The sequence below is a fragment of the Mastigoproctus giganteus genome, chromosome 7 (assembly GCF_048544385.1).
Source record: "Mastigoproctus giganteus isolate SK-2022 chromosome 7, ASM4854438v1, whole genome shotgun sequence".
In the NCBI taxonomy this organism is placed as follows: domain Eukaryota; kingdom Metazoa; phylum Arthropoda; class Arachnida; order Uropygi; family Thelyphonidae; genus Mastigoproctus; species Mastigoproctus giganteus.
In genome coordinates, this window is record NC_143581.1 from 85,409,574 (window position 1) to 85,435,376 (window position 25,803).

General features: G+C 37.1%; 1 protein-coding gene across 3 annotated transcripts in view; it reads right to left on the bottom strand.

Annotated features, from left to right (window-relative positions):
* LOC150083041 (CCR4-NOT transcription complex subunit 3-like) overlaps nt 1–25,803 on the bottom strand; it is a 592,625-nt gene that overhangs the window by 148,458 nt on the left and 418,364 nt on the right. For all 3 annotated transcript variants that reach the window (XM_090377751.1, XM_090377752.1, XM_090377750.1), the window contains exons 13-14: nt 14,609–14,656; nt 12,096–12,336 (exon numbers count right to left, since the gene is read on the bottom strand). In XM_090377751.1, the coding sequence (XP_090233877.1) occupies nt 12,096–12,336; nt 14,609–14,656 (289 nt within the window). The remainder of the gene's footprint in view (nt 1–12,095; nt 12,337–14,608; nt 14,657–25,803) is intronic.

The following is a 25,803-nucleotide window of genomic DNA, read 5'->3' on the forward strand; positions in this document are numbered from 1 at the left end:
CTGACCACTCGATTATGGAGGACTTTATGTGCCTTAAATAACATACCTAAAATTTAAACGCAAGTATTACAGTCGCAGTCAGTTAATATAAAAATGAAAGTATCTTGTCTTTAATTTATTTGGGTCAAATAGAAATTTTGGTTAAAGTTAATACTTTCTTTCTCATATTTTCAAGTGATGGCACCTCTTTCTGGATAGCACACAGGGTGGACCACCCCGCCGCCCACTCCTTGCTACACCACTGACTGCGACACGGAGTATACAAATGCAGAGATGGGGGGAGGGCCCCTTGACAGTCTATGTCCCCTTGTCTATGTCAACACTATGTCCCTTTTTGTACATATTATACTCCCCATATTAAAATTCCAAATCCCTTATACCTGAGTGACCCAATGTATTTGATGTCTGCATTTCATGATTTGATCAGTACTTCAGATTTATCAAATTTATTTATTATACACCTAACATTAGTGTACATAATACACCTTTAACTGTTTTCACTCTTAGTAACACTAACACAGCATATGTATTTGCATGTTCCAAAAGAACTGTAGTTTTTTTTTTTTTTTTTTTATGTGAACCCCTGAAAATTTGTTTCCAAGCTGCTACATGTTCTAATAGAAGCAGTGTAAGAAGCACTTTCACCTCTGCCTATAGCTACTTTTAATCTATTAGTCTATGTACCCCCCCCCACAGCCTAGTAGTTTTCTGGCCCACCTAACACTGCCTCAATGATATCAGCAAATATTCTTGCACCCCTTCTAGTTAAGTGTATCTTATCCCTGTAGAAACAGTCTCTTCTGTTAAAAGCACAGAAAAATTCTATTCCACTAAGTTTGCACAGTCTCTCTAAGACCAAATTAAATGACACGGCTCTTATCATGTACTCCCCCTATCACGTCTGGCAGAACTGTCCAGAGATATTTAAATGTATCCCATCACTATAGAAAGTCTCTCTTGTTAACTGGCATAGATCACGCTGAAACAAAATTTCACCTCCTTGAGTCAACTGGCATAGATCACGCTGAAACAAAATTTCACCTCCTTGAGTCATGTGCAGTCTCTCCAGAGCCAAACTGATTGACAAAGCTGTCGGCATGTACTCTTCTTTTGTTGTGTCTGGCCAGAATTGCAGATTTTTTTGATTAAAATTTCATCGTAACTCACAACTCTTTCTCAATGTTGCCATATACCTGTTAACAACTCCTCAGATCTTCTTTACTTAATATCATTAGTGCTAACATGAACAATAATATAATCATTTATACTCTTAAAAGATGATAACTGCTGTACAACATCAACTTTTGTTACTAAAACATACTACCCTACTCCACTGATCTTTTCTGCACAATACATTTCCTCTTATTCCTGACAATCAAAGTCACCCACTACAGCTTAGCTACTTCCTGTGGGACCAAGGATCTGTGCTATGGAGGATGTTGTTTTCTCAATTGATGGAGAAGCATGGGATGTAGCATTGGGCTGGGCAATTGAGTGCTTGATGGGTCCCCCAGTTTTCATCCTTTGAGGGAATCAACCTTATTCTTCAAGCCGTCATATAAGCCATTCAGAATGCTGAATTCATAATCAATATATTCATGTTCTTTGTAATGAACACACACAAAAGCAGCCCTTCTGTCTGTATCATATCCTGCTAAGGTAGTTGATTACTAAAGATGGAACAAGTAGAGCATACAATAAAACATTCCTGCTATTTTGAACTCTTTGGTTTGCTGTTTCCCTAATCTGAGGAGTGATTTTAATCTAAATTTAATTTGAAAATATCACACAAAAATATTAACGTTACACTTATTCTGCTTATTTTACTGCACTACAAACTATTTCAAATTACAGAACGTACTATGTAATATGGTTACATTATAAAATAACTTTTCTATTTCTATAAATTTATTACGGACATAATAAAAGTACTCTTAATATTAATTCACCTCTTACAAAAGTAGAGCCTATATCAATATTGTATCAACTGTACAAATGATATCTGTAGAGGCAAATCGTCTGCACAATTCTTTTTTTGATTTCCAGTTGAACGTGACTGGCATTACCTCTGGCTCGCTTAAGCTGCAACTGACTTGTGGCAGTAGGGGGGGTCTGCAGAATTTATTCCGAGCTCTGGTTTTCTCAGGCTTGGCCTAAATTCACTGTACCACTACATTTTTGGACATGGTCTAAGAATTGGGAATGTTCTCAAGATGGTTTTGTTCAGCAGATAGTAATCATTTAGTAACAGGAGGAATTTTACTAGCAGGGATAAGGAAGTGATTACCCCCTTGTATAAGGCAATGGTCAGGCCACACCTTGAGTACTGTATACAGGTGTGGAGGACTCATTTTAGGAAGGATGTAGAGCTGCTGAAATGAGTACAGAGAAGGGCAAGAAGGAGATTGGTGAGGGGAACATAGGGTTACTCTTACCAAGAAAGGCTTAAGTTCTACAAATTGCAGCATCTGGAGACTAGGAACCTGCATGGTGATCTGATTGAGGTGTATAAGGCCTTGAATGATTTGAGCTAGCTCAATGCTGATGGGATTCCTCCTCTAGCTCAGATTATACATCTGAGGGGGCATAAATTCAAATTAAGGAAATGCAATTCTAGAACAGATGTGTGGAAATCTGCCTTTAACCAGCAGGTGGTTGATTGCTGGAACAAACTTCCATCGGTTGTTGTGGAAGTTGATAGGCTAAATAAATTCAAGGAAGAACTGGCAAAATGCTAAATTATTAATGCTAAATTTTTGGAGTAAATGGATGAGTGAAATTGGATTTTTTTTTTTTTTTTTTTTTGATTGATGCTGTATAACCTTGCTTACTTGAACTATATGCCTCTGATAATGCTAATTTGCTTATATTTTTCACAATTAGCACTTTCAGGTAAGTTCAATCTCATAGATTGAATGTTTATTCCATTGTTCCATTGTATAAGGCAATGGTCAGGCCACACCTAGAGTACTGTATACAGGTCTGGAGGCCTCATTTCAAGAAGGATGTAGAGCTGCTGGAACGAGTACAGAGAAGGGCAACAAGATTAGTGAATGGAACAAAGGGATGCTCTTACGAAGAAAGGCTTAAGTTTTGCAAATTACAGTGTCTGGAGACTAGGCACCAGCGAGGTGATCTGATAGAGGTGTATAAAGCCTTGAATGGTTTAAGCATGCTCAATGCTGATGGGATTCTTCCTCTAGCTCAGAAAAATCACCTGAGAGGGCATAAATTCAAACTGAGGAAAGACAGATGTAGGATAGACGTGCGGAAATTTGCCTTTAGCCAGCGGGTGGTTGGTTGGTGGAACAGACTTCCATCCCTTGTGGTGGAGGTTGATAGCCTAAATAAGTTTAAGGCTCAGCTGGACAGGTCTTTTGAACGAACAGAGGGGTGAAGTGGAAGTGGTTTTTTTTTTTTTTTTTTTTTTTTTTGGCTGATGCTGCATAAGCTTGCTTTCTTGCATCAAATGCCTCTACTAATGCTAATGCTAATAGTATGACTACAATGGGGTGTTAAATTTGCATTTATATGATAGATTTATATTTAAATGGCAGGCCAATTTTTTTTTTTTTTTTTTGCTTTCCATAATTTTTACGATTATCAAAATGGTGTATAACGAAAAATTGTCAGAAACAATTTTTTCGTTATATAGTTGTACATATAATAATTAATTTTATTAATAAGAAAAACTAACACAAGTTCAAGATAAAATTAAATTATAGTATACAATTACAAAAAATCGGGTTAACTAGAGAAATCCTTTAAACAAGATTGACTTAGTTTTCCCACCAGATATGAGAAGCCTGTGGGTTGCTGTCTAAGTATGCAGGTTTGTAAGGGCTAGGTTTGCCCTGTCTTCCCGCAAGGCAAGGGACCCACAGTGCACCCGTATAATATTTATATATGATGTATAATCTGATGGCTAGAACCCATCCATCAATCAATTCTTATTGCTATTGGAACATTTTAAAGTCTCATCTCTGGCAGCTATGAAATAAAGCTGAATGAAGTGAAGCAAATGAACCATCACTTTTGATTCTTCAGAAATAGTTGTCTCTGCAGTATGGTTTTAAACTGAAATTCCTTCCAAACAACAATACATGGACACCTGTTTTTCAACCACACTGGGTAAATGTTTAAAAAACACATCAGAGTGCCAACCATCCACTTGTTATGTATATCCAATTGATACTTAGAGATTTACATATCACTATAAAAAAAATTGTCCCAACAACACAGGCAACTTCCTTCACTGTGGCAAGCTTGTTCTCCAGCACTTTGACTTCTCTCTTAAGAACTGTGGGAAGGCAGGCACTCCATCTTCAGTTTGCCTGCAGCTCTAATCTGCACACCAAGCTGAACATTGCCTTATTAACAATCTTTATAGATGCTTCAGAGTCAAAAATCTCTGTGAGATCTGCCACAGTCAGAGATAAAATAACTTTTTTTATGAAAACCCCAAACACGAGAGGTATTAGAACCTATAGTACTTAGTACTGTGCTTGGGTTGGAGGTTGAGAAGACAAAAGAAGATATTTGTTGACATTAGACTTGAACTTCTGACCACTAATTTTCAGGAAATACATATGAAGGAAGGTTGTTCCAGAAACGGCAGTTGAACGAATAAACGAGGAAGATGAAAAGTTGGTTCTGTGAGTTTGAAATTGGACAGTAAATAGTTGGTTGGTGGTGACACTTGTTTGGACTGCTTTGAAAGAGAGAGCAGGAATTATAGAAGCCAATTCAGAACAGTGCCCATGGAAGTATCTGTGGAAAAGGCATGCAGCAGAAACAGTATGCCTATGAGAGAGCAAGTGGAGAGATTCTGTTAGAGAGGAGTCATTAATTAACCTAACTGCCCTCTTCTGAATGGAATCTAGAAGCCTGAGAGAGAGGTTTTAGGGGCACTGCCCCAAATGTGGGAACAATATTCCATGGTAGGACGGATTTCTGATTTGTACAGAGTGAACAGCTGTTTGGAAGAAAAGTAACGCCCAGAGCGAAAGAGAAAAAACCAAGTTTTTTAGATGCAGAGGAAGCAATATTTCTAATGTGCTTGTGCCAAGAGAGATTAGAAGTCAGGGTAATCCCCAAAAGAGACATATCATTTTGCCTAGAAATCGGAGTGTCACCAAAGATAAGCATAGGAACAGAAGAATCCTTTTTGCGAGATATAAGACAAGACTGAGTTTTAGAAGGATTGAAATCAACTAAGTTGTCTTTGCCCCACTGGAGATCAGCATTTAAGGAACTGGTAGCTGATATTCGAGAAGTTGAAGCTGATTGAGCAGGGCAAGGTTTTTCAAAATGGAAAGTGGAATGCAATGCTATCATTGGCAAAACTATGGATAGCATTTCCCAGTCAATGGAAGGTCATAAATATACAAGAGGAAAAGAGTGTGGGGAAAGAACTGAACTTTGGGGGACACCACCATTAGTGGAGAAGTAAGAAGACAGAGAGCCATCTACCATCACCCTCAGTGAGCGATCAGAGAGAAAACTGGATAACCAATTGCAAAAAACAGTTGGCAAACCATAAAATGGAAGCTTGTTTAGAAGACCTTTATGCCAAACACGATCGAAAGCCTTTGAGATGTCTAGAGCAACAGCTTGTGTTTCACCGAACTTTTCCATTGAATTTGTTCATAAATGGGTAAAATAAGCCAGGATATCACCAGTGCATCGACTTTGACGGAATCCATACTGGCGATCGTTGATCAGACAGAAAGTTTCTAGGTAGTTTAAGAGTTGGCGGTTAATTGATTTCTCCATTACTTTAGAAAGAGTAGAAGTAATTGCAATGGGACGATAATTGGATGGGAGGGATTTGTCACCCTTTTTAGGAACTGGCTGGATATGAGCAAATTTCCAAGCAGAAGGAAAAACACCTTTGGAATAAGAAAGTGAAGAAAGGCAGCAAAGAATAGGAGTAAGTTCAGGAGCACAGGTTTTGAGAACAAGTGGAGAAATACCGTCAGGACCTGGAGCTTTCTTTGCATCAAGATCGCAAAATCCTTCTGACATCCTTTTGACGGAACAACACAGGAGGCATTGAATGGAGCATGTTGGGAATGGTGGGAGGTGTTTTACCAAGATCTTTAATACAAAAGTTAAAAGAAAAATGGGATGCTAGCAGGTCAGCTTTATCTTTGGCTGAAGTGACAACAGATTGATTGATTGATTTGGGTTTTATTGGCGCACTAGCAACTAAGGCTATAATGCGCCAGTGACAACAGAACCATCTGGTTTTGACAGAGGTGGGAGCAGAGATGGGCAAAAGTTGCAGCCAATAGCTTTGGCAAGAGACCAGAATGCTCAGCTACCATTAGGGCAAGAAGCAAGTTTTCTACTCTTAGCCTATTCAAAATCTAGTTTGGACTGATTAATGACTGCGTTACAATTGTTGCAAGCTTTGGTGTAGGCAGAAAATGAAACTGAAGAATTGGAAACAAGCCAATTACAATATGCAACATTCTTCTCTAGAACAGCCTATGCATATTTATTGGAAAACCAAGGTTTAGATAACGGACAAGATTTTAAAGTGGAGCGAGGGATAAAGGATTCCATTCCTTCAAGAATAATTTCACTGACACGATCTGAGCAAACGTTGACATCAGAAGTTTTGAAACAGTAATCCGACCAAGGAAAAGAAATCTCACAGGTCATCCCAATTTGCATTTTTGTAATGCCAAACAATACAAGGTTGGGAATAGTCATCAGATAAAACTCCATTGGAGAAGAGACAATCACCAAGTTGTGATATGAGGTACCTAAAGGACCATTAACTTCGACTGTGTACTTTGAAGGGTAGTTGGTGAGAAAAAAGATCAAGCGTGTTGGCTGTATGGTTAGGATTGTCCGGTATTTTTCTAGGTAAATGTAAATCTGTGCAAGGTCATTAGAAATTGCAAATGCCTCAGCATCTTGACCAGCTGGAGTCATCAGCCAGTATGATGGCCCACCTGGGCATCATACTTAACTCGAAACTCACATTCCTTCCACACTTTGTTTATATTTTTACCGAAATACATGGCAACGAACACCAGAATTTGCAGGGCAGATTGGGGCTTTAACTGAAGAGCCTTAGCAATTAATATACAACTCCATTTTCTTGCCCATTGTTTGTTATGGAGCTTCACTGTTGTGCACAAGAGCCACCATCCAATGTAACAAAGCAAAGCTCGATTCCATCCAAAGAGCCATGCTCCTCACAATCACCATGGCCTGTCATACCATGAGTATGCCAAGTTCAAGTCCTAGCTAGATTCGAGCCCCTCTTCCTTGGGGTGATTAACTCTTTGACTGCCAAACTAGTTTAAGGAAAAAAAATACCCCAGGGCCAAAAAATATTTAGTAAATAATTTTATTAGTAATTCTAAAAGAAATATTGTAATGTCAGTGCTATGCCATTTTTTCGCTTAAAATATTAAAAAAAAAAAAAAAAAAGTGTATATTTTTGTGTCGCATATATGTGGCCGATGTGGCCAACATGGCTTCTCAAGAAAATAAAGTGTGAGCAAGAAGCCATGTTCGTGATCAGTTTATTGCACGCTGCAATAAAACTAATTGCAATAAAATAAATTCTCAAATGTTGCAATAAGTTTGTCAGTATTGTTAGAGATTTTGTGAAAACAAGTTCATCAATGCACTATATTATACCCATTATTATTAGGTCTTCTTTCTCTGCAAGTTTGTACAACTGTGTTGAAAAAAAAAAAAAAAAAGATCTAAAAAGCAATGGCTAAAAGAAGAGGAACTGAGAGAAATTGCTGAAAATCTTAGTAGTAGTTCTGAAGATGAAAAAGAAGATTTCGACTCTGATGATTCAGTAAAAGATCCTGACTGGGATATTTCTTCAAATGAAGAAGATACTGAAATACCAGAAAATATTGATGAGCAATTTGAAAAGACCGAAAAACCTGAGATTGAAGCTACTGAAACAAATGAAGCTATTGAATGGACTGAATACAAAGGACACTAAAAAATATTTGATTTTACAGGCAAATCGGGACTGCAAATAGACATATCAAGAAACATTACACATCTTGAGGCATTTTCATTATATTTTGATGAAGAAGTAATAAATCTTATTGTAACAGAAACAAACAAATATGTCGAACAGAAAATTCATAGTACCTAAGCTACACAGCAGAGTCATCTAAAAAAGTGGGTTCCAACAACTGCTGATGAGATGAGAAAGTTTTTCGGGTTTCTTATGTGGATGGGACTAGTAAGATTGGGGAGGATTGCATCTTACTGGTCAACCAAACCTATCTATAAAAATAACTTAGTAACAAAAATTATATCTTGCAACAAATTTGAATTGCAGTTGCGCCTCATTCACTTTTCAGACAATTAAACCGCTGTTCCAGGGGATAGGCTTTGTAAAATAGAACACCGGATAGATGTTTTGTAGCTGAAATATCAGAAAATATTTTTTTCCGGCCAAGATTAAGTCATTGACAAAACTCTTATTCCTTGGAGAGGCAGGCTGATATTCTGACAATATATACCAAATAAAGTGCACAGATATGGAATCAAGCTGTCCGACGTGTGGTAAGCTTAACGCGGCATTCAAACCTTTTTAATTATCACATAAAAAAAAAAAAAAAAAAAAAAAGATTGCGTTAACTGGAAATTTGCATTGTGTAAAGTGAAAAGTGGTATGATTTTTTTCAAATAGCGGTAACTGAAAAACACGTTAATCAAACTCACGTTATGTGAGGCCTGGCTGTATACACTTGGTATATCAGTTGTCAATGCGTACGTGGTATACAAGAGTGCCACGTGAAACAAATAAAAATAAGAAGTTTTCGGGAAGAGATAGTTACGGATTTGCTAAATATAGAACGGAAAGAGAAATGCAAAAAGCCAAAATGTAGTAACATCATATACTAAAGACAAAATTCAATGCAAACAACAGGAAAGTTAGAGGAATGTGTGTTTTTTGTTATGCAAAATTGAAAGAATCGGAAGGAAGATCAGTTGCTAGCAGAAAAGCGAAGAGTTTCGATGTATTGCCCAGACTGTATTCGTCAGCCTTTCATGTGTTTGGACAATGCCATAAATCTTCATAATTTTGTAATTATAAAATTCGTAATAATAGAGAATTTTTAAAAAATGACAAGTTACTCGCTTATTTTTTCTCAAAGCACCACCCAAATTTCATCACATGTATCACTGGAGGCCACGCTTTTCAAAAATAATTTAAATTTCTAACAATTGTCAGTGCTATACAGCTGACGCAGCTCCCACTGAAACAGTGGGTGTCGGCAATTTATGTCCAACGCGGCACCTGAAAAACTTAATGGTGTTGGACATGTACAGCTGACGCAACAGTCAACGTGTTGAGAGAGGCCTCTTCCACAAAAAGAAAGGAACACCAAGAGAAATCCTTGACTTCCATCTTGACTTGGCAAATGATCATAAGGTAGAGGAGCAAGCGTATTACTGACAAACTCCTTGGAATCTGAAAAAAAAAAAGACTCCAGGACCAATACCACCAAAGGTGCTATAACCAAGCTCTTTCTTCCCTCTGTAACCTACACCTGCCCAAAGCCTCCTTCCTGGTTTTCATTGGGGCCTCAAGTAACCTTCATCCTCGCTGGACATAGTTCTTTCAAACAAAAAATTGTAGACCCAGGGATAGAACAGGATCTTCATTGCCCTTGTGGAGAACCCGAAACTTGGGAGTATGTGATATACACCTGCCTTCTTTACAACATGTGGCTGAGACCTCTGTGACACTCCGCCGATACAGCCCACCCCTTCTGGGGGTGGGATGTACTGAAATCCCTTTGGGGTAGGATAATTTGCCGACCCCTTTTGTGGTAGAATTAAACTGCAAACCCTCCTGGGGTAGGATTACTTGCAAATTATTTCCTTCTGGGGTAGGATCCTCCAGAGTTACCCCATGAATATTTAATGTGGGACAGAGTTTTGGCACCCCTGCTGACTGCCAAACACTGCTTCACTTTACAGGCCTCTAATCGCAATCTTTCTCTTTGAGTTGGGTGGGTACCCCAACTCAAAGAGAAAGGATTAGAGTGGTTTCCCAAGTTACTTCATCCCCCCTCCCCTTCTCCCTCTACTGGAGGATGTTTTTCATCCTTCTTTTCCCCTACTGCCACTCCCACTCTACTTCTATCTCCTCCACTCACTTTTTTTTTTTTTTAATTTGGCCTCTTTTAGTAAGCTCAAGCGACCCCTGGCAGAGACCATCAAGAGAACTATGGACTGCCTGGCTTATCTCCTAGTAGTGGTGCCGGGCATTAGGAGCAGTGCAGGGGTCGCTTGAGCTTGGCTGGGGTGCCGCCGGTGGTTCCACCGGCGGCACCCCAGCCAATGACACTATGCCATCAGATTATACACTGAGTCTAACAGATTATACCTGGGACCCATGATCTAAATTTAGATTGAACAAGTGCAAATCAGAATATAATTGTGGGCTGGAGAAGCCATCAATATAAGGCATGTTGCAATACCTAAGTGTTACAGATGACTTTGCTTTGGCCACAACTCACACGTGCAACCAGTGTGAGTCTATATGTTGTCATTGCACCCAGAAAGGCCATAATTTTAAGGATTGTCCTGTTAAAGACCAGGCAGCATCCTGAATGAATTGTAAATCTGCAAAGTCACCAAAAAATCATTCAATAAGAGATTCTTCCTGCCCAGTGCACAAAAAAGTGAAGAGCTTGTACCAGACAAGAATCAATTATGGCTAGACGTCTATCTACAACACTGGCACAAGAGATTAAGCTTCTAAAACTAAATGCACAAAGGGCTACAGCAGTCACAGACCAGCTGATGCTCAAGTCAGGATATTTTATATTATTTAGCTGTATATGACTTTGATTTTCTTGAGGGTAGTAACAAATAAGCTCATGAAAACGTTTCATATTACATGGTAAAAGGCATTTAAAATATTACAGAATTTCAGGAAATTAGTTTTCTAAACAATCAGATTCAGAAAACACAAATCAATAAAGCATATGAATTTTATTTGAAAACAAACAAAATTCCATGCTTCTTTTTTTTGCATTCAATTCTGATCATAGGGAGTCTTTCTGCTCCCAAATGAAGGCTGAGCACTGAGTATTTGACCTTCAGTTCAGATTAAAGACAAATATCATTATCTATACCTAAGCTGTTGGTATCAATTTAAATTGTATGCCATCCACCTGAAAATGCAAATCCACTATGCATTTAAAAATCTGAAACATTTCTAGAACAACTGTTTTGAAATTTACTACCCTCTCATCAGCTATTATATGGTCTCTCTATCAGGCAATATATGGCAAACTATGAATATTATATTTTGTTAAAGCATCCAAAAGAAATTAGGTTATTCTTGATGGTGATATATGAACTAGATATAGGATTTAAAAAAAAAAAAAAAAAAAAAAAAAAAAATGTGGACTACCCAGGTAATATAATAACGTCAATTGTGATTCCTGCCACTTATATGTGAGAGCTAACATGGCTCACTGAACTCTCTTCCAAACTGTATTCATTTTTAATCATTATTAGTACTGAAACCCCTTTGAATCTATGCACTGGGATTAGCCTTTATATTTTAAGTGCATAGAGGATCATTATTATTAATTTTATAGGATCATCCTGACTCACCTCATTATTATTTTTTTAATCCTTTTATGCCATACAACCATGCCAAAATCATTTGCATTTACCTATTGGTTTGCATACAAACACAGAACAGCTACTTAAATATCAATATACTCCTATCTTTGGAGACTATTTACTTTAAAGTAGTTCAGCTCACTCACTCAATAATCTAAAACTGGCTATTATATGTGAAGTCATACCAATATCAATATTTAAGAATAAACAAATATTTTATTTATAATGTAGTTTACTGGAAAGCAACAAGAGTAATCAAAATTTGATTTTCACTTTTCAATTTTTATAATTTTACGATTACTTTAAATTTGCTTAAAATATTCTAGTAAAATACTGGAATTTATCATGCCTATGCAGCATAAAGTTATTAATGCTACTTATGATGGTAACAAATGCAAGATTCAATAACCTTAATTTATAATCTAGAAAATATAGATTTTCAAACTTACCTTAATCTTTCTGAATCTGATGGATGAGGAAGATGTCTAGATGTGGCATCTAACATGTGCGTTTGGAAAAAACAATCCTTAGTTAAAGGAATAGGTCCAAGAGGATTAACTCCTAATAATGGAGGTATGTGAGCTTCTGAAGTTAATGCTGAAGATGATAATTGTGTTGTAGGGGGGTGGATAACTTTTGCTTGTAATCCTAATGCATTATTAGTACCATTCATGTTATTGTCAAAGAAACCTGAAATACAAAATATTATTATTAAAAATATATTTAATGCAAAACCTGTGAGTAAGTGAGTAGAGTCAGTAACTGATATAATTCAACAGGCAACACTGGAATTTTAAAAATGAACAGAACAAGTTTGTGGCATTAAATTTAAAGTTTTTTTTTTTTTTTTTTTTAATGAAAACCCAAAACATGAGAGGTATAAGAACCTATTGTACTTAGTACTATAGTTTGAGAAGATGAAAGAGGATTATTTTTGATACCAGACTTCTGTAGACTGTAATTTTCAGGAAATACGTATGAAGGAAGGTTGTTCCAGAAAACAGAAGTGGAATGAATAAATGAGGAAGAAGTAAAGTTGGTTATGTGAGTTTGAAGTTGGGCAGTAAAAGGATGTTGACTGGTTGTAGACTGCTTTGGAAGAGAAAGTGGGAATTACAGAAGTACCAATTTAGAAGAACTGTGCCCATGGAAGTATCTATAGAAAATGCATGCAGCAGAAACAGAAAGTCCATGAGACAGAGTCAAGAGACTGATAGAGATGAGTCATTAATTAACCTAACTGCCACTTATGAATGGAATCTAGAATACTGAGAGAAGTTCTGGGGAATATTGCTCACACCGACCCAGATGTGTGAGCTATATTCCATGGTGGGGCAGATTTGCAACTTGTACAAAGTGAATAGTTGTTTGTAAGAAAAGTAACACTGAGAGTGAAAGAGAAAACCCAGTATTTTAGATGTTAGAGGAAGCAATATTTGTAATGCGCTTATGCCAAGAGAGAGATTAGGAGTCAGGGTAATCCTCAATTGAGATATATGACCTTGCCTAGAAATTTGTAATTACAACATACATTACAATATTTGTAATGTGCTTATGCCATTTTACTGCAATAAAAAAAATGCTACAAATAAACTTTAGGGGTGGAAATATTAGCAGTTTGAACAAACTGCTAATCCAAATAAAGTTCGAAGAGACTTTCAAACAAACTATTGTATAGTTTGTTGAAAAAGACTTTAAATTATTGGCAACTATTCTTCACTACATGAGAAGGAAATATTTATCCCTCATTGCACTTCCCCGGGTCTAAATTACTAGCGTTTTTGGTATATTTTCTACCCTGGAGTATCAGAGGATTTAGAACTACTACAACATCCATACAGTGAAAATATTTGTTAAAAATAGGAAACCCCAACCCCCACAATGTGAGCTATATCAGAGGAGACCATTCAACATCTGGAAGGAGGACCATTTTGAAAACCACTGTGCATCCAATGGGAAGGCCAAATTTGGCCAATCAGCAACTTCTATGCAATACTGACAGACAGATATAACTTCCTTAAGGTGGCCACCAATATGAGACTTAATATGCATTAGAAAATGGAATCTGCCTAAGTAAAAACAAGGAGAAAGGAGAAGGGGTTCCTTGCAAAAAAAGAAAGGGGGGGAGATTTTTACAAAAGATGTAGGGGGTTTCTTAAAATCTACACCTAGATCGTACTAGAAATGAAATTTCACTAACAACGTATGCATTTTATGATTCCAGTATAATCAATTAAGTTTAATTTACTTTTTTGATCTTTGGGAGGGAGGGAGAGAGAGAGAGAGAGAGAGAGAGAGAAAAGGGTTATCTGTGTGCAGTGCTCCATTTACTTGAAAGTTAATGTTTTAGTTAGTAAAGTGATGAGATGAATAGAAAAATTATACAAAAAAAAATTAACTACTATGAGTGTGATTGGTTTTTAATCTACTCATAATATTAATGATCAGAATATTAAATTTCAGCATAGAGCAAGTATGAGGGCAATCTCATCATACTATTGCCAATGCGCGCACGCACGCACACACACAAATAACGAGCATTAACACTGATTTAGAATTGGTGATAGTATATTGTACTAATCCCAATGTTTCTTCTCTGTCCAGAATTTCTCCTCTTTGGCCCCAGAATTCAGTGAATAACACTTATCAAATAAACATCAGGGTGCAAAATTTAGGGGTTTTTTTTGGTAGTTTTCAGATAAAAGAAAAAGTCAATGAATTTATTTACTGTCCCATCAATAACATCAAAATGTTCTGCAACACTTATTTTCCCATACCTTATGCATTGCTTTAATTGTATACTGTCATGGACTTGTGTTACTCCTTTAATTTTGTAAATTTGGTATGCAATTAAATTAAATTATAATATATTCTAGGTTAAAAAGTTATTATTTGCATTTCAGTAATGATTTAAAAAACAACATTCTGGAACTGGTTATACAAATAAGGATAAAATGGTTACCTCTTAGCTTGTGCCTTCCAATTCCCAAGTTAATGAATCCTGGCCATGCTGAAATAATGTAAAATATTGTACTAAGAGATAACATTGTATGTACAATAATAAGCAAAGACAAACTAGATTTATAAAACAGAAATTTGCTATATTAGTTTTGCTGTTATCAAATTGGTAGCAGTTTTTAGATAATAGAAAAAGTTAATGAATTATTTATTGTCCCTTCACAACATTGAAATGGGTTCAAGCAAGTTTCTAGCTGGAGGCAAGGGAAGAAAGCACTTGAATGTAAGAACTGCTGAAACATTGCATACAAACATCAGCTTGAATTAACACTGATTATTCAAAATATCTATATTTTATTTAATTCATAAAAATTATGCCAATAAAATCTAACATGAAAGAAATGGATTACACATTCTGTGTAACTATCCTAAAAAATAATTTGGTACTTGTCCATATTTATTTATCTTCTGGCCATGCATATTTAAGGATATTTGTGTATAATTATGTACACTTACAATTTGTAGTCCGTATATAAGTTTAATGGCAATGAAGGTTGCACTGCTAAAGTAGTGACATTGTAATCACCAAAGAGGTTAACAGGCAAGTATTAAATATAATCAGCGGCACATATTAGCATTAGTAGAGGCACATGAAACAAGAAAGCAAGCTTATACAGAATCAGCAAAAAAAAAAACCCTTCTTCCCATTTCACCTATCCATTCGATCCAAAACTTTTATGACTACCAACCCAACTTTTCTAGATCCTGTTGAAGTAGAATACTGTCATTAATATCATTAACAACCCTGGCAACCTTCATATCACCTGAAAACTTGGACATTAAGCCAGATATACCTTCATCAATATCATTGATTAATATACAAAACAACAATGGGCCCAACACCAAACCCAGAGGGTTTCCGCTAATAACATTAGTCCACGAAGAGCAGTGTCCATTGGTTAACACTCTTTGTCTTCTCCCACTCAACAATCCATTGTAGCAACTTACCCTTAATACCATTCTGCTCCAATTTGTACAATAGTCTTTCATACGCAACAGTATCAAAAGCTTTTCTGAAATCCAAGTATATGTTATCAAAATTATATTTTGTATCCAGTTCCTTTGTGACCACATCACAGTATCCAATCAAATTGGTCAGACAAGACTTCCCCTTAACAAACACATGCTGTGTCTGAATTATTACTGCAGTCTTGTCTAGATGATCCTGCAATGCTTCTTTAACCAGTGACTCTTATTTTTCCCGGAACAGAAGTTACTAACAGAACTGTAATTACTTGTGTCACCCACTGATCCCCTCTGTAAATTGGAGATACATTTGCACTTAAAGTCTGTGGGGAACTCCCTAAGTCCAATGACGATCTCATAATTAGGGCTAAGAGTTTGTTTAATTCGTTTGCCACATCCTTTAATATAACTGGAGAGATCCCATCCACCCCCGGTGCCTTTCTTATGTTTACCTTCAACGATTTCTCCTCAACTTTGCTCTCATTTATTACAAAATCATTTAACTCCCTGTTAGTTTAATAAGCTTCTTTCCTTCACTTTCCTACATAATTCCTTATGTATGCATAAGGAATTATGTAGGAAAGTGAAGTAGATACAAAATACTCATTCAGTTTGTCAACTCTCTGAATAGGATTATCAACAATCATATCACTGATATCAAGTGGACCAAATTGATTCATCCCCTTCCTTCTAGAGCTTACATAAGTAAAGATTTCTTTGTTGTTTGCTTTGCATCCTTTGCCAAGATTTCTCGTAATCTGCCCTTACTTGCCTAACCTTCTTTGTCACTTGATTAAAGACTGGCTTATATATACCATAGGCTTCGGTGTTCCTGATAATTTATATGCATTCCATGCATTTTTCTTATCTGCTATGAGTCTCATTAGTTCATCCAACATCCATTTAGGCCTAAACATTATTACATAACAATATTTCTTAATTGGTATGTAAAGCATAGTAGATTCCAAGATTAATTCCTTGAATGCTTCCCATTTGGAATTTGCATATCATCAGATGGTTCCACTGTACAGAATTTAAAAACTGTCTGAAACCACTGTAGACACTTTTATGAAAGCAAAAACCCTTCCCTTTACCCCTGATGGTAGTGATATCTTCAAGTAAATCCCACATCAGTAGCTGTGATCACTGCCATGTGGTTTCTTTATCTTAAAATTCTTAATACACGAATAATCAATGCTGATATTAAGATAAAGAGTATTACTCCCTCTGGCTGCCTGTCGAAAATGCTGCTGTAGAAAACAATCATCCAATAAATTCACAAAAGTCTTGCTAGTGTGCGAGTGACCAACCCAAAAGTTTCAGTAAATATCAGGGAAGTTAAAATCCCCCATTATAAGACATTCTGATTGACTGGCCCACTCTATTTCTCTGTACAACTGTTGGTTTTACTCATCAGTCATTAAGCGTATAACACAATCCTACTCTCATTTTTGCTTTTACAGTGCTTTACAGTCACACCAAACTGACTCAACATTGCACTGTTCATCTATATCACCTGGATGCACTTCATTAGATTTTATGTGTTTCTTAACTAACAGCATAACTGCTCCTCCGTTCCTATCCTGTCTATCTTTTCTGTACACATTGTACTCCCCAAAATCCAGTTGTCTGGTGCACAAGAGTGAGCTCTGGTGTTGAGTCTGGCAGCTGAGAGCGTGATGGGTTCCCCATTTTAATTCCTTCGAGGGCACCTGCTTGATTCTTCAAGCTCTTATAGATGCCCAACACAGTGCTGATTGGCGCCTAATTTCTTGACACTTTCTGCACCTAGAACACACACACAAAGACATCCTCCACAGCTAGATCATATCCTGTTCCAGAAAGTCCCGCAAGCATTTCACAAGTTGCACATTTTTTTAGGCTGTGATGCCCTGGAGAATCACCTCCTTCAGTTCCTCCCCAAGCTACAGAACTCCTGTTACTTTGTGCATGTTGCCTTAGCTGCTCTAGTCTGGGCCATGATTTCCATTTGAATACAATTGATTAACAATTAAAATTAGTTAGATTTATAAATTTAATTAATTGTCAATACTACACTAATCTAAACAGAGGAGAGGAAACATTGGTTTTCCTATCCTAAAATTCTCACTCCTTGTAGTTTTAGTTCTGAATCTGAATGATTATGATTTCAGCAGAAATCTAATTCCATTGATATCAGCCAATTTCATGATATGGTTCATAACATGCTATAGATGATCTTCTAAAATAATCACGTTCTGGAATTGAATCAACTTCATGGTAGCAAATCAGATCCTTTATTAGATGTATTTAGTCATCTAACGAAGGATGTTTGCTACTGTGGAAGGTAACTAATCAGTAATAGTATTTACATTAATTGCAAGAAAGGTAACCCTCATGACTGATCCCCACGTAGTACTCCCCTCCTCCTGCATGAAAATTACAGATTAGAAAGTTCATATTCAAACTTTGAAAGGAGTTTTATTTTATAATAAATAAAAAAAATTCCTACTGTCTGAGGGATCTTTAATTGGTTTGGTAAAAGTTAAGATTATCATGGTGCCAGGTACTCTATAAACACTGCCTGTGTAGATAGTGTGTCAGACGAAAAGAAGATTTATCAATGACTACTCCTAGTTGTTTTATCTTATCACCATGAATTTCATCTCAGACTATTGCAATCAATTTTAAGGGAGTATGCTATTGAGTTCTTATATAATTTTTGCACTGTCAAGGTTATACTATGGCAATGAAAGAATAACTTCAAATTTCAGTACAGTTAGAGGCAGCCTGGCTAAGTGTTCAGCTGAATTACCAATCTGATGTAAATTGCCAATAACAGCTCAACAGGCAATATATACCAGTAAGAATTATAACATAAATAAAGAGGAATAGGTAAAATAAATGGATATAACAATCATAAATTGAGTGAGGATTCAGTAAAGTGGTGTGTTCCATAACATTTTTTTTTTTTTTAAATACAAAACCAGCACTGGAAGCTATCCTCATTCTGAAAAAGTACATTTTTTTTTTTTTTTTTTTCGATGCACAGAATTATTCTTATGTTTGTTCTGCAACTGTCTAATTATGTTGCATTTCATACACTTGCAACTGAGGGGGAAAAAAGAAGACACAGTACAGAAATCAAAACATGACACCTTGTCCAGCTTTCATAATACACGGAAATTGCATTTATCTTCTTGAATATTACATATTGTGCAAGGCTCAAGGGGTAGAATTTTTTTCAGCCTGGACTGTACTTGTTAACAGGAGAGATTGCTTCTACAGGGATGGGATACACTTAAATAGAAAGGGTGCAAGAATTTTTGCTGATGCTGTCGAGGCAGTGTTAGGTGGGTCGGAAAACTGCTAGTTGGGGGGGGATACAAGGACTAATAGATTAACAGTAGCCACTGGCAGATGTGGAAGTGATTCTTGCACTGCTTCTATTGAAATGAGCAGAAGCCTGAAAAACAAGATGCAGGATATTTCAGAGACTGCTGGGAGTCATTGCGGTACAAGTAAACACATGGGTTGTGTTAGGGTAGCTAAGAATAGAAACAGGTGCATGTATACCTGTGTGTACACCAATGCTAGGAGTTTGGTAAATAAATTTGATGAATTTGAGGTATTGCTCAAAACATCAAAGGCAGATATTGTTGGGATATCAGAGACGTGGTGTCACACAGATATAAGTAATGTGGAACTGGAATTTGGGGAATACAATGTATATAGAAAGGATAGACAGGACAGGAGGGGAGGAGGGGTTATGCTATTAGTTAAGAAACACAAAGTCCAAGGAAGTGAAGCCAGTCGACATCGATGGACAGGGCAGTGTCGAGTCAGTTTGGTGTGACATAAGCATAGGGAAATCAAAATTGAGAGTAGGAGTGTGCTATAGGCCTAATGACTCTGATGAGTATAATAAGATATTGTACAGGGAAATAGAGTGGGCCAGTAAATCAGAGAGTCTTATAATGGGGGATTTTAATTTCCCAGATATTGACTGGAATTTGTGGGTTGGTCACTCGCACACTAGCAAGGCTTTTGTGGATTTATTGGATGATTGTTTTCTACATCAGCATGTTCGTGAGGCAACAAGAGGGCGCAATACTCTTGATCTGATTATCAGTAGTGATTCTTCATGCATTAAGAATCTGCAGATAAATGAACCACTAGGTGGCAGTGATCACAGTGTGTTGAAGTGGGATTTATTCAAGGAGGTAACTACCATTAGGGGTAAAGGGAAGGGTTTTTGTTTTCATAAAGGCGACTATGATGGTCTGAGACAGTATTTAAATTCTATACAATGGGACCAACTGATGATGTTACCAACAGCAAACTCAAAATGGGAAGCATTCAAGGAACTAATCTTGGAGGCTACAGGCTTTACATACCAACTAAGAAATATTGTTCAAGGTTTAGGCCTAAATGGTTGTCAGATGAACTAATGAGACATGTGGCAGAGAAGAAAAATGCATGGGATACATACAAATTAATGGGTGACATGGAAGCCTATGATAGATATAAGTTGGTCTGTAACCAAGTCACAAAGGAGATTAGGCAGGCAAAGGCAGACTACGAAAAATCCTTGGCAAAGGATGCAAAGAAAAACAGAAAAGAGTTCTTTACATATTTAAACTCAAGAAGGAAAGGGATGAATCAGATTGGTCCACTGGATATTGATGGTTCAACAGCTGAGGATCCTGCTCAGGTGGCTAACAATCTAAACGAGTATTTTGCATCTACATTCACGCATGAGGAGTTATTCAGGAAGGAGAATGATGTAGGTAAAGTAAACATTGGCAGTGAGCTGGATGATTTTGTAATAACTGAGAGGAAAGTAGAGGATAGATTGTTGAGGATAAACATAAAAAAGGCACCTGGGGTGGATGGGATCTATCCAGTTATATTAAAGGAGGCAGCAAAGGAAGTAAGCAAAACCCCTAGCCATAATTATGAGAGCTTCTTTGGACTCAGGGGAGGTACCCATAGACTGGAGATGTGCAAATGTAACCCCAATTCACAAAGGAGGATCAAAGGCTGACACAAGTAATTATAGACCTGTTAGTTTAACTTCTGTTCCAGGTAAATTAATGGAGGCACTGGTTAAAGAAGCACTGCAGGATCATCTAGACAAGACTTCAGTTATAGCTCAGACGCAGCATGGTTTTGTTAAGGGCAGGTCTTGCCTGACCAATTTGATTGGATACTATGATGTAGTCACAAAAGAACTGGATGCAGGGAATAACTTTGATATTATATATTTGGATCTTAGAAAGGCTTTTGATACTGTTGCACATGGAAGACTGCTGCACAAATTGGAGCAGTGTGGCATTGGAGGCAAATTGCTGCTATGGATAAGGGGATGGTTGAGTGGCAGAAGTTAGAGAGTGGTAATCAATGGACACTGCTCAACGTGGACTAATGTTATTAGTGGAGTTCCTCAGGGTTCAGTGTTGGGTCCGTTGTTGTTTTCGGTGTTTATGAATGATATTGATGATGGGATATCAAGTTTAATGTCCAAGTTTGCAGATGATACAAAGGTTGGCAGGGTTGTTAAGGACACTACTGATGCTATGCTGCTGCAACAGGATCTGGAAAGGTTGAACAGATGGGCTGAGAGGTGGCAAATGAAGTTTAACGTTGACAAATGTAAAGTACTACATATGGGAAACAGTAACCCCAGAGCAACGTATCAACTCTGCGGTACTACACTGACAGTGGTGTAGAATGAAAAGGATCTGGGGGTAATTGTGTAGGCAGATATGAAGTTCTCTGAGCAGTGCAGACGAGCTGCAAGAGTGGCTCATGGTGTCTTGTCAATGATATACAGGAATTTTTCTAGCAGGGATAAGGAGGTGATTATTCCCTTGTATAAGGCAATGGTTAGGCCACATCTTGAGTACTGTATACAGGTCTGGAGGCCTCATTTCAAGAAGGATGTAGAGCTGATGGAACGGGTACAGAGAAGGGCAACAAGATTAGTGAATGGAACAAAGGGTTGCTCTTACGAAGAAAGGCTTAAGTTTTGCAAATTACAGAGTCTGGAGACTAGGCACCGGCTAGGTGATCTGATAGAGGTTTATAAGGCTTTGAATGGTTTGCGCATGCTCAATGCCAATAGGATTCTTCATCTTGCTCAGAATAATCACCTCAGAGGGCATAAATTCAAACTGAGGAAGGACGGATGTCGGATAGATGTGCGGAAATTTGCCTTTGGCCAGCGGGTGGTTGGTTGGTGGAACCGACTTCCATCACTTGTTGTTGAAGTTGATAGCCTAAACAAATTTAAAGCTCAACTGGACAGGTATTTCGAACGAACAGAGGGGTGAAATGGGAGTGGTGTGTGTTTTTTTTTTTTTTTTTTTTTTTCCGGCTGATGCTGAATAAGCTTGCTTTCTTGCATCATATGCCTCTACTAATGCTAATAACACATTTCTTCAGTCTTACTGAGAAATACTGTTAAAGCAAGACTGACTTTGCACAATACGTAAAAAAAAAAAAATAAAATAAAATAAAATAAAATAAAATAAATATGAAAAATATTTTTGGAAAAATTTTTGTGAAAAAGACTGAAATATGTTAGCCATCGGGTCCACCTGAATTGCCAAAAAAAAAAAAAAAAAAAAAAAAGGTTTTTATCATGAACTCATATATTTGGTAGCTGTTATAAATGAAAGATATTTAATTTTTTGTGTAGGTGATTTCACCATATATGATATTAGTCATGTGCAAAATTCTTTTCATGGAACCAACTGATGCTACTAACAAATGCAAATGTCAAAGGGAAATTTCAGGGAAGTAATTACTGTAGCTAGTAAGCTTTTTATACCAACCTAAAGATGTTTTTAAACATTTAAACTAAACAATGTCAAATAAACCAATGGTTCAAGCAGAAGGGAGCTATCAAGTAAAGTTTGATCTGAACATTTTTCATTCCCATTCACTTAATATGACATATAGACAATACCTCTTTCAAAATTTAAAAAGCAATAAAATCCAAAATCAACAATATCTGCTCTCTTTCCCCCCCCCCCATCATTCAGACAAAATGTCTCATGAGGCAGAAAAAAAAATTACTGTTTTGCTGAAATTAGCAATAATCCATAAGTATCCACTATTTTCAAGCAGATATGAATAATTTAAAAAAATAATAATAATTAAAATTTAGGTTACTAAAATTAAAGTATTTCTTGAGATTGCATTGTGAAACTAATGTGAATGTGTTAACACTATAGTGAAATGAACGAATGGTCCTGTCCTCAAACTTTATCTCTTTTGCAATTATGCATCTATACATATATGGGTTCCTGGCGTATCTACATATATACACAAATTTTTCACCTGTGAACTTCCTATGGCATGTGCACACACATGCATACACAACATATGATCTAAGAGTCCAGGGCCTGACTGTACCTTGAAACTGTGGAATGCTGCAACTTGCCACAACATGTTCAGTGACTCATCCAGACATAGTAACACATGAATCATATGTTTATCTGCAGCAAATCTATATTATTATGCATTCAAAGAAGGTTGTTATTGTATTTGGTTACTCACACAAGGGCCTCCTGGGTCATATTGTGTCTCTTTACCTATGATTACAATTTATTTATTACTAAACTTATACATTATGATTATCAGAGAAAGTTATGTAAATTTATGCATTTCAAATGTTTGAACAGATCTCTAAGATCTGCACCATTCCCAATAATGTGTGATAAAGTTAACAGTATATGTAAATTGGTTAAACTTATTTCTGGTTACTTGATTGTTGAGGACATTCGATGAGAATATGAATGATGGTCAGTGGGACTGGCAGAATGAACACACCAGGGTGGGGATGGGGTCTCTCCTGTAAGAAAATACAGATGACAGATGAGTTGGATGGGAATGACTGAAATGGAGTCTTTCCAAAATCACTTATTCTTGTCTGCTTCTCCTAAAACTAGATGTCCACAATTGTAGTAGTTTTTTTTTTTTTTTTTTTATCTGCAAGAGTTTATTACTGAATTGAGGTTTTCACAGTTGAGACAAGTGATTCCTACATGCTGTTTTAATAATGGATATGCAGTCAGTGTAGGGCACTCTCGAGTGACAGGATAATCCAGTGTTGGGTGCATAGCTTCATGGTATGCACATTTGTTACCTGGGATGCAGACATGAGCAGGAATCTAGCAGAAGGCGACTGTCTGTTTGGATATTTGATAATGATAATCTAGATCGGATTTGTTTCAAGTTGAGATGAAAGGGATAAAATTGGACTGAATGGCAGTGTCCGAGCTTAAGGAGTCTATATATATATATATCAGAGCTTGATTGAAATGGTGATTGTTTAACTTATCTAGAGCTAGTTTTATTGTATACAATTCTGCAGTAAAGATTAAGTATTCAGTAGGAAGAGAGACAGAAACCGAGAAGGTGGAAGAAGCTGCTACTGCAGCACCTACAGACACATCTGTTTTGGAGCCATCATTATATATAGCTATATGGTTTCTCGATTTTTCCAAGGAATGCACTTAGTAGTGTCCCCTGATCGTTAACTACTGTTAATGATCGGGGGGTAACTACTTCAAGAAAATCTAGATAAACTAAGCAGATTGGGCTATAAAATGAAATTGAAGCTTAACAGCAATAAATACAAGGTACTGCATACGGGGAGCAGTATTCCCACAATAGAATACTATGCAAGTAGTACCAAACCCATGGCATTTCATAAGAAAAAAAAAGACCTAGGGGTAATTACACAGGCTGTTAGGAAATTCTCTGAGAAGTGTAAACAGGATGCTATAAGAGTTGTGGGGTTCTTTCAAGGTTATTCAGGAACTTTGCCAGCAGGGACAAAGAGGTGGTCATTCCATTGTATAAGGCATTGCAATACTGTATACAAGTTTGGAAACCTTATTTCAGGAAGAACACAAAACTGTTGGAAAGTATGCAGAGAAAAGCAACAAGTTGCTTTTCTCTTAGTTGGGGGCATGGTGGTGGTGGTGGCAGTGGAAATGGGTGTTTAATGGTACAAGGGCTGCCAGGGCCAAATATATGTCATATAAAGTGTGTCAATAAAGTTCCCGGACTGCAGCAATAAAAAGAACACAAAGTGAAAGAGCTCAAAAATGATTTCGTTTTATTCAAAGTAATCACCACCAGCCTGAATGCACTTATTACACCATTCTAAATGTTTCTGAAAAGGGTCAGTAAAAGTATCCAAAGAGATGATGTTCAGTTCAGCAGGTACAGTTTTCTTTATGTCCTCAAGTTCCTGAAATCTCTTTCCTTTGAAGGCAGTTTTCACCTTGGGAAGGAGGAAGAAGTCTACTGGTGCTAGACTGGGAGAGTAAGGTGGATGGGTGAATGTACAATGCCATGTTTCATCAGAATTATCTTCCCAACAAGTGCAGAATGGAGGGGGGGGGGCATTGTTGGGAAACAAGAACTAGCTGCCTCTCTCTCAAAACTGCAGCCTCGCCCAGAATGTGCTTCATAGACGTTGTTGTTGTTGTTATTTGGTTTTTAGGAGCATTAGCAACTAAGGCCATATTGCTCCGGGATATGCGGTGGTCATTCCCTGACCTTTCCGCATCCTCCGTATTTGGTGGTGACGGGCTCGAACCCCGGTCTAATCAAGAAGCGTGTGCTACGCACTGCTGCTCCTTCCCACCTGGCTACGGAGGCGCCAGACTTTGAAGTACCTGTACATAGAACGGTAATCTGTATTGCTAACTGGATTGCATACAATTCAGTTGAATATAATACTGCATTCAACTAGGAAAGATATAGAGATAGAAAACTCAGGAAATATCACTGCTATTACCATTGTTCTTTATAACAATCAGTGTATATTTGATAGCAATTTGAGTTTGCAAATGACTGGGCTGCATGCATCCTTCTATATTCTTGATTCAGTAAGAAGTGCTTTCTGAATTATTAAAACCATCATCACAGATAGTTCAATGTCTGGACCATGGAATAACCATTTATGTTTCTTGGAATATGTTGTCTAGTTTTATACTCCAGCTATTTCAATAGCTCCTGTAATCGATTAAGCCTTGCAGGTCTATTTTCGTTGGGTTTATTGGCATAGTGATTGCTTAACTGATTATCAAAGAGGTCTGGCCAGAAAAAAATGGACTGGAAGGCACTGAATTTTTGCTAAATAATTTAGAAGTAACATTTCCCTCCTGATGT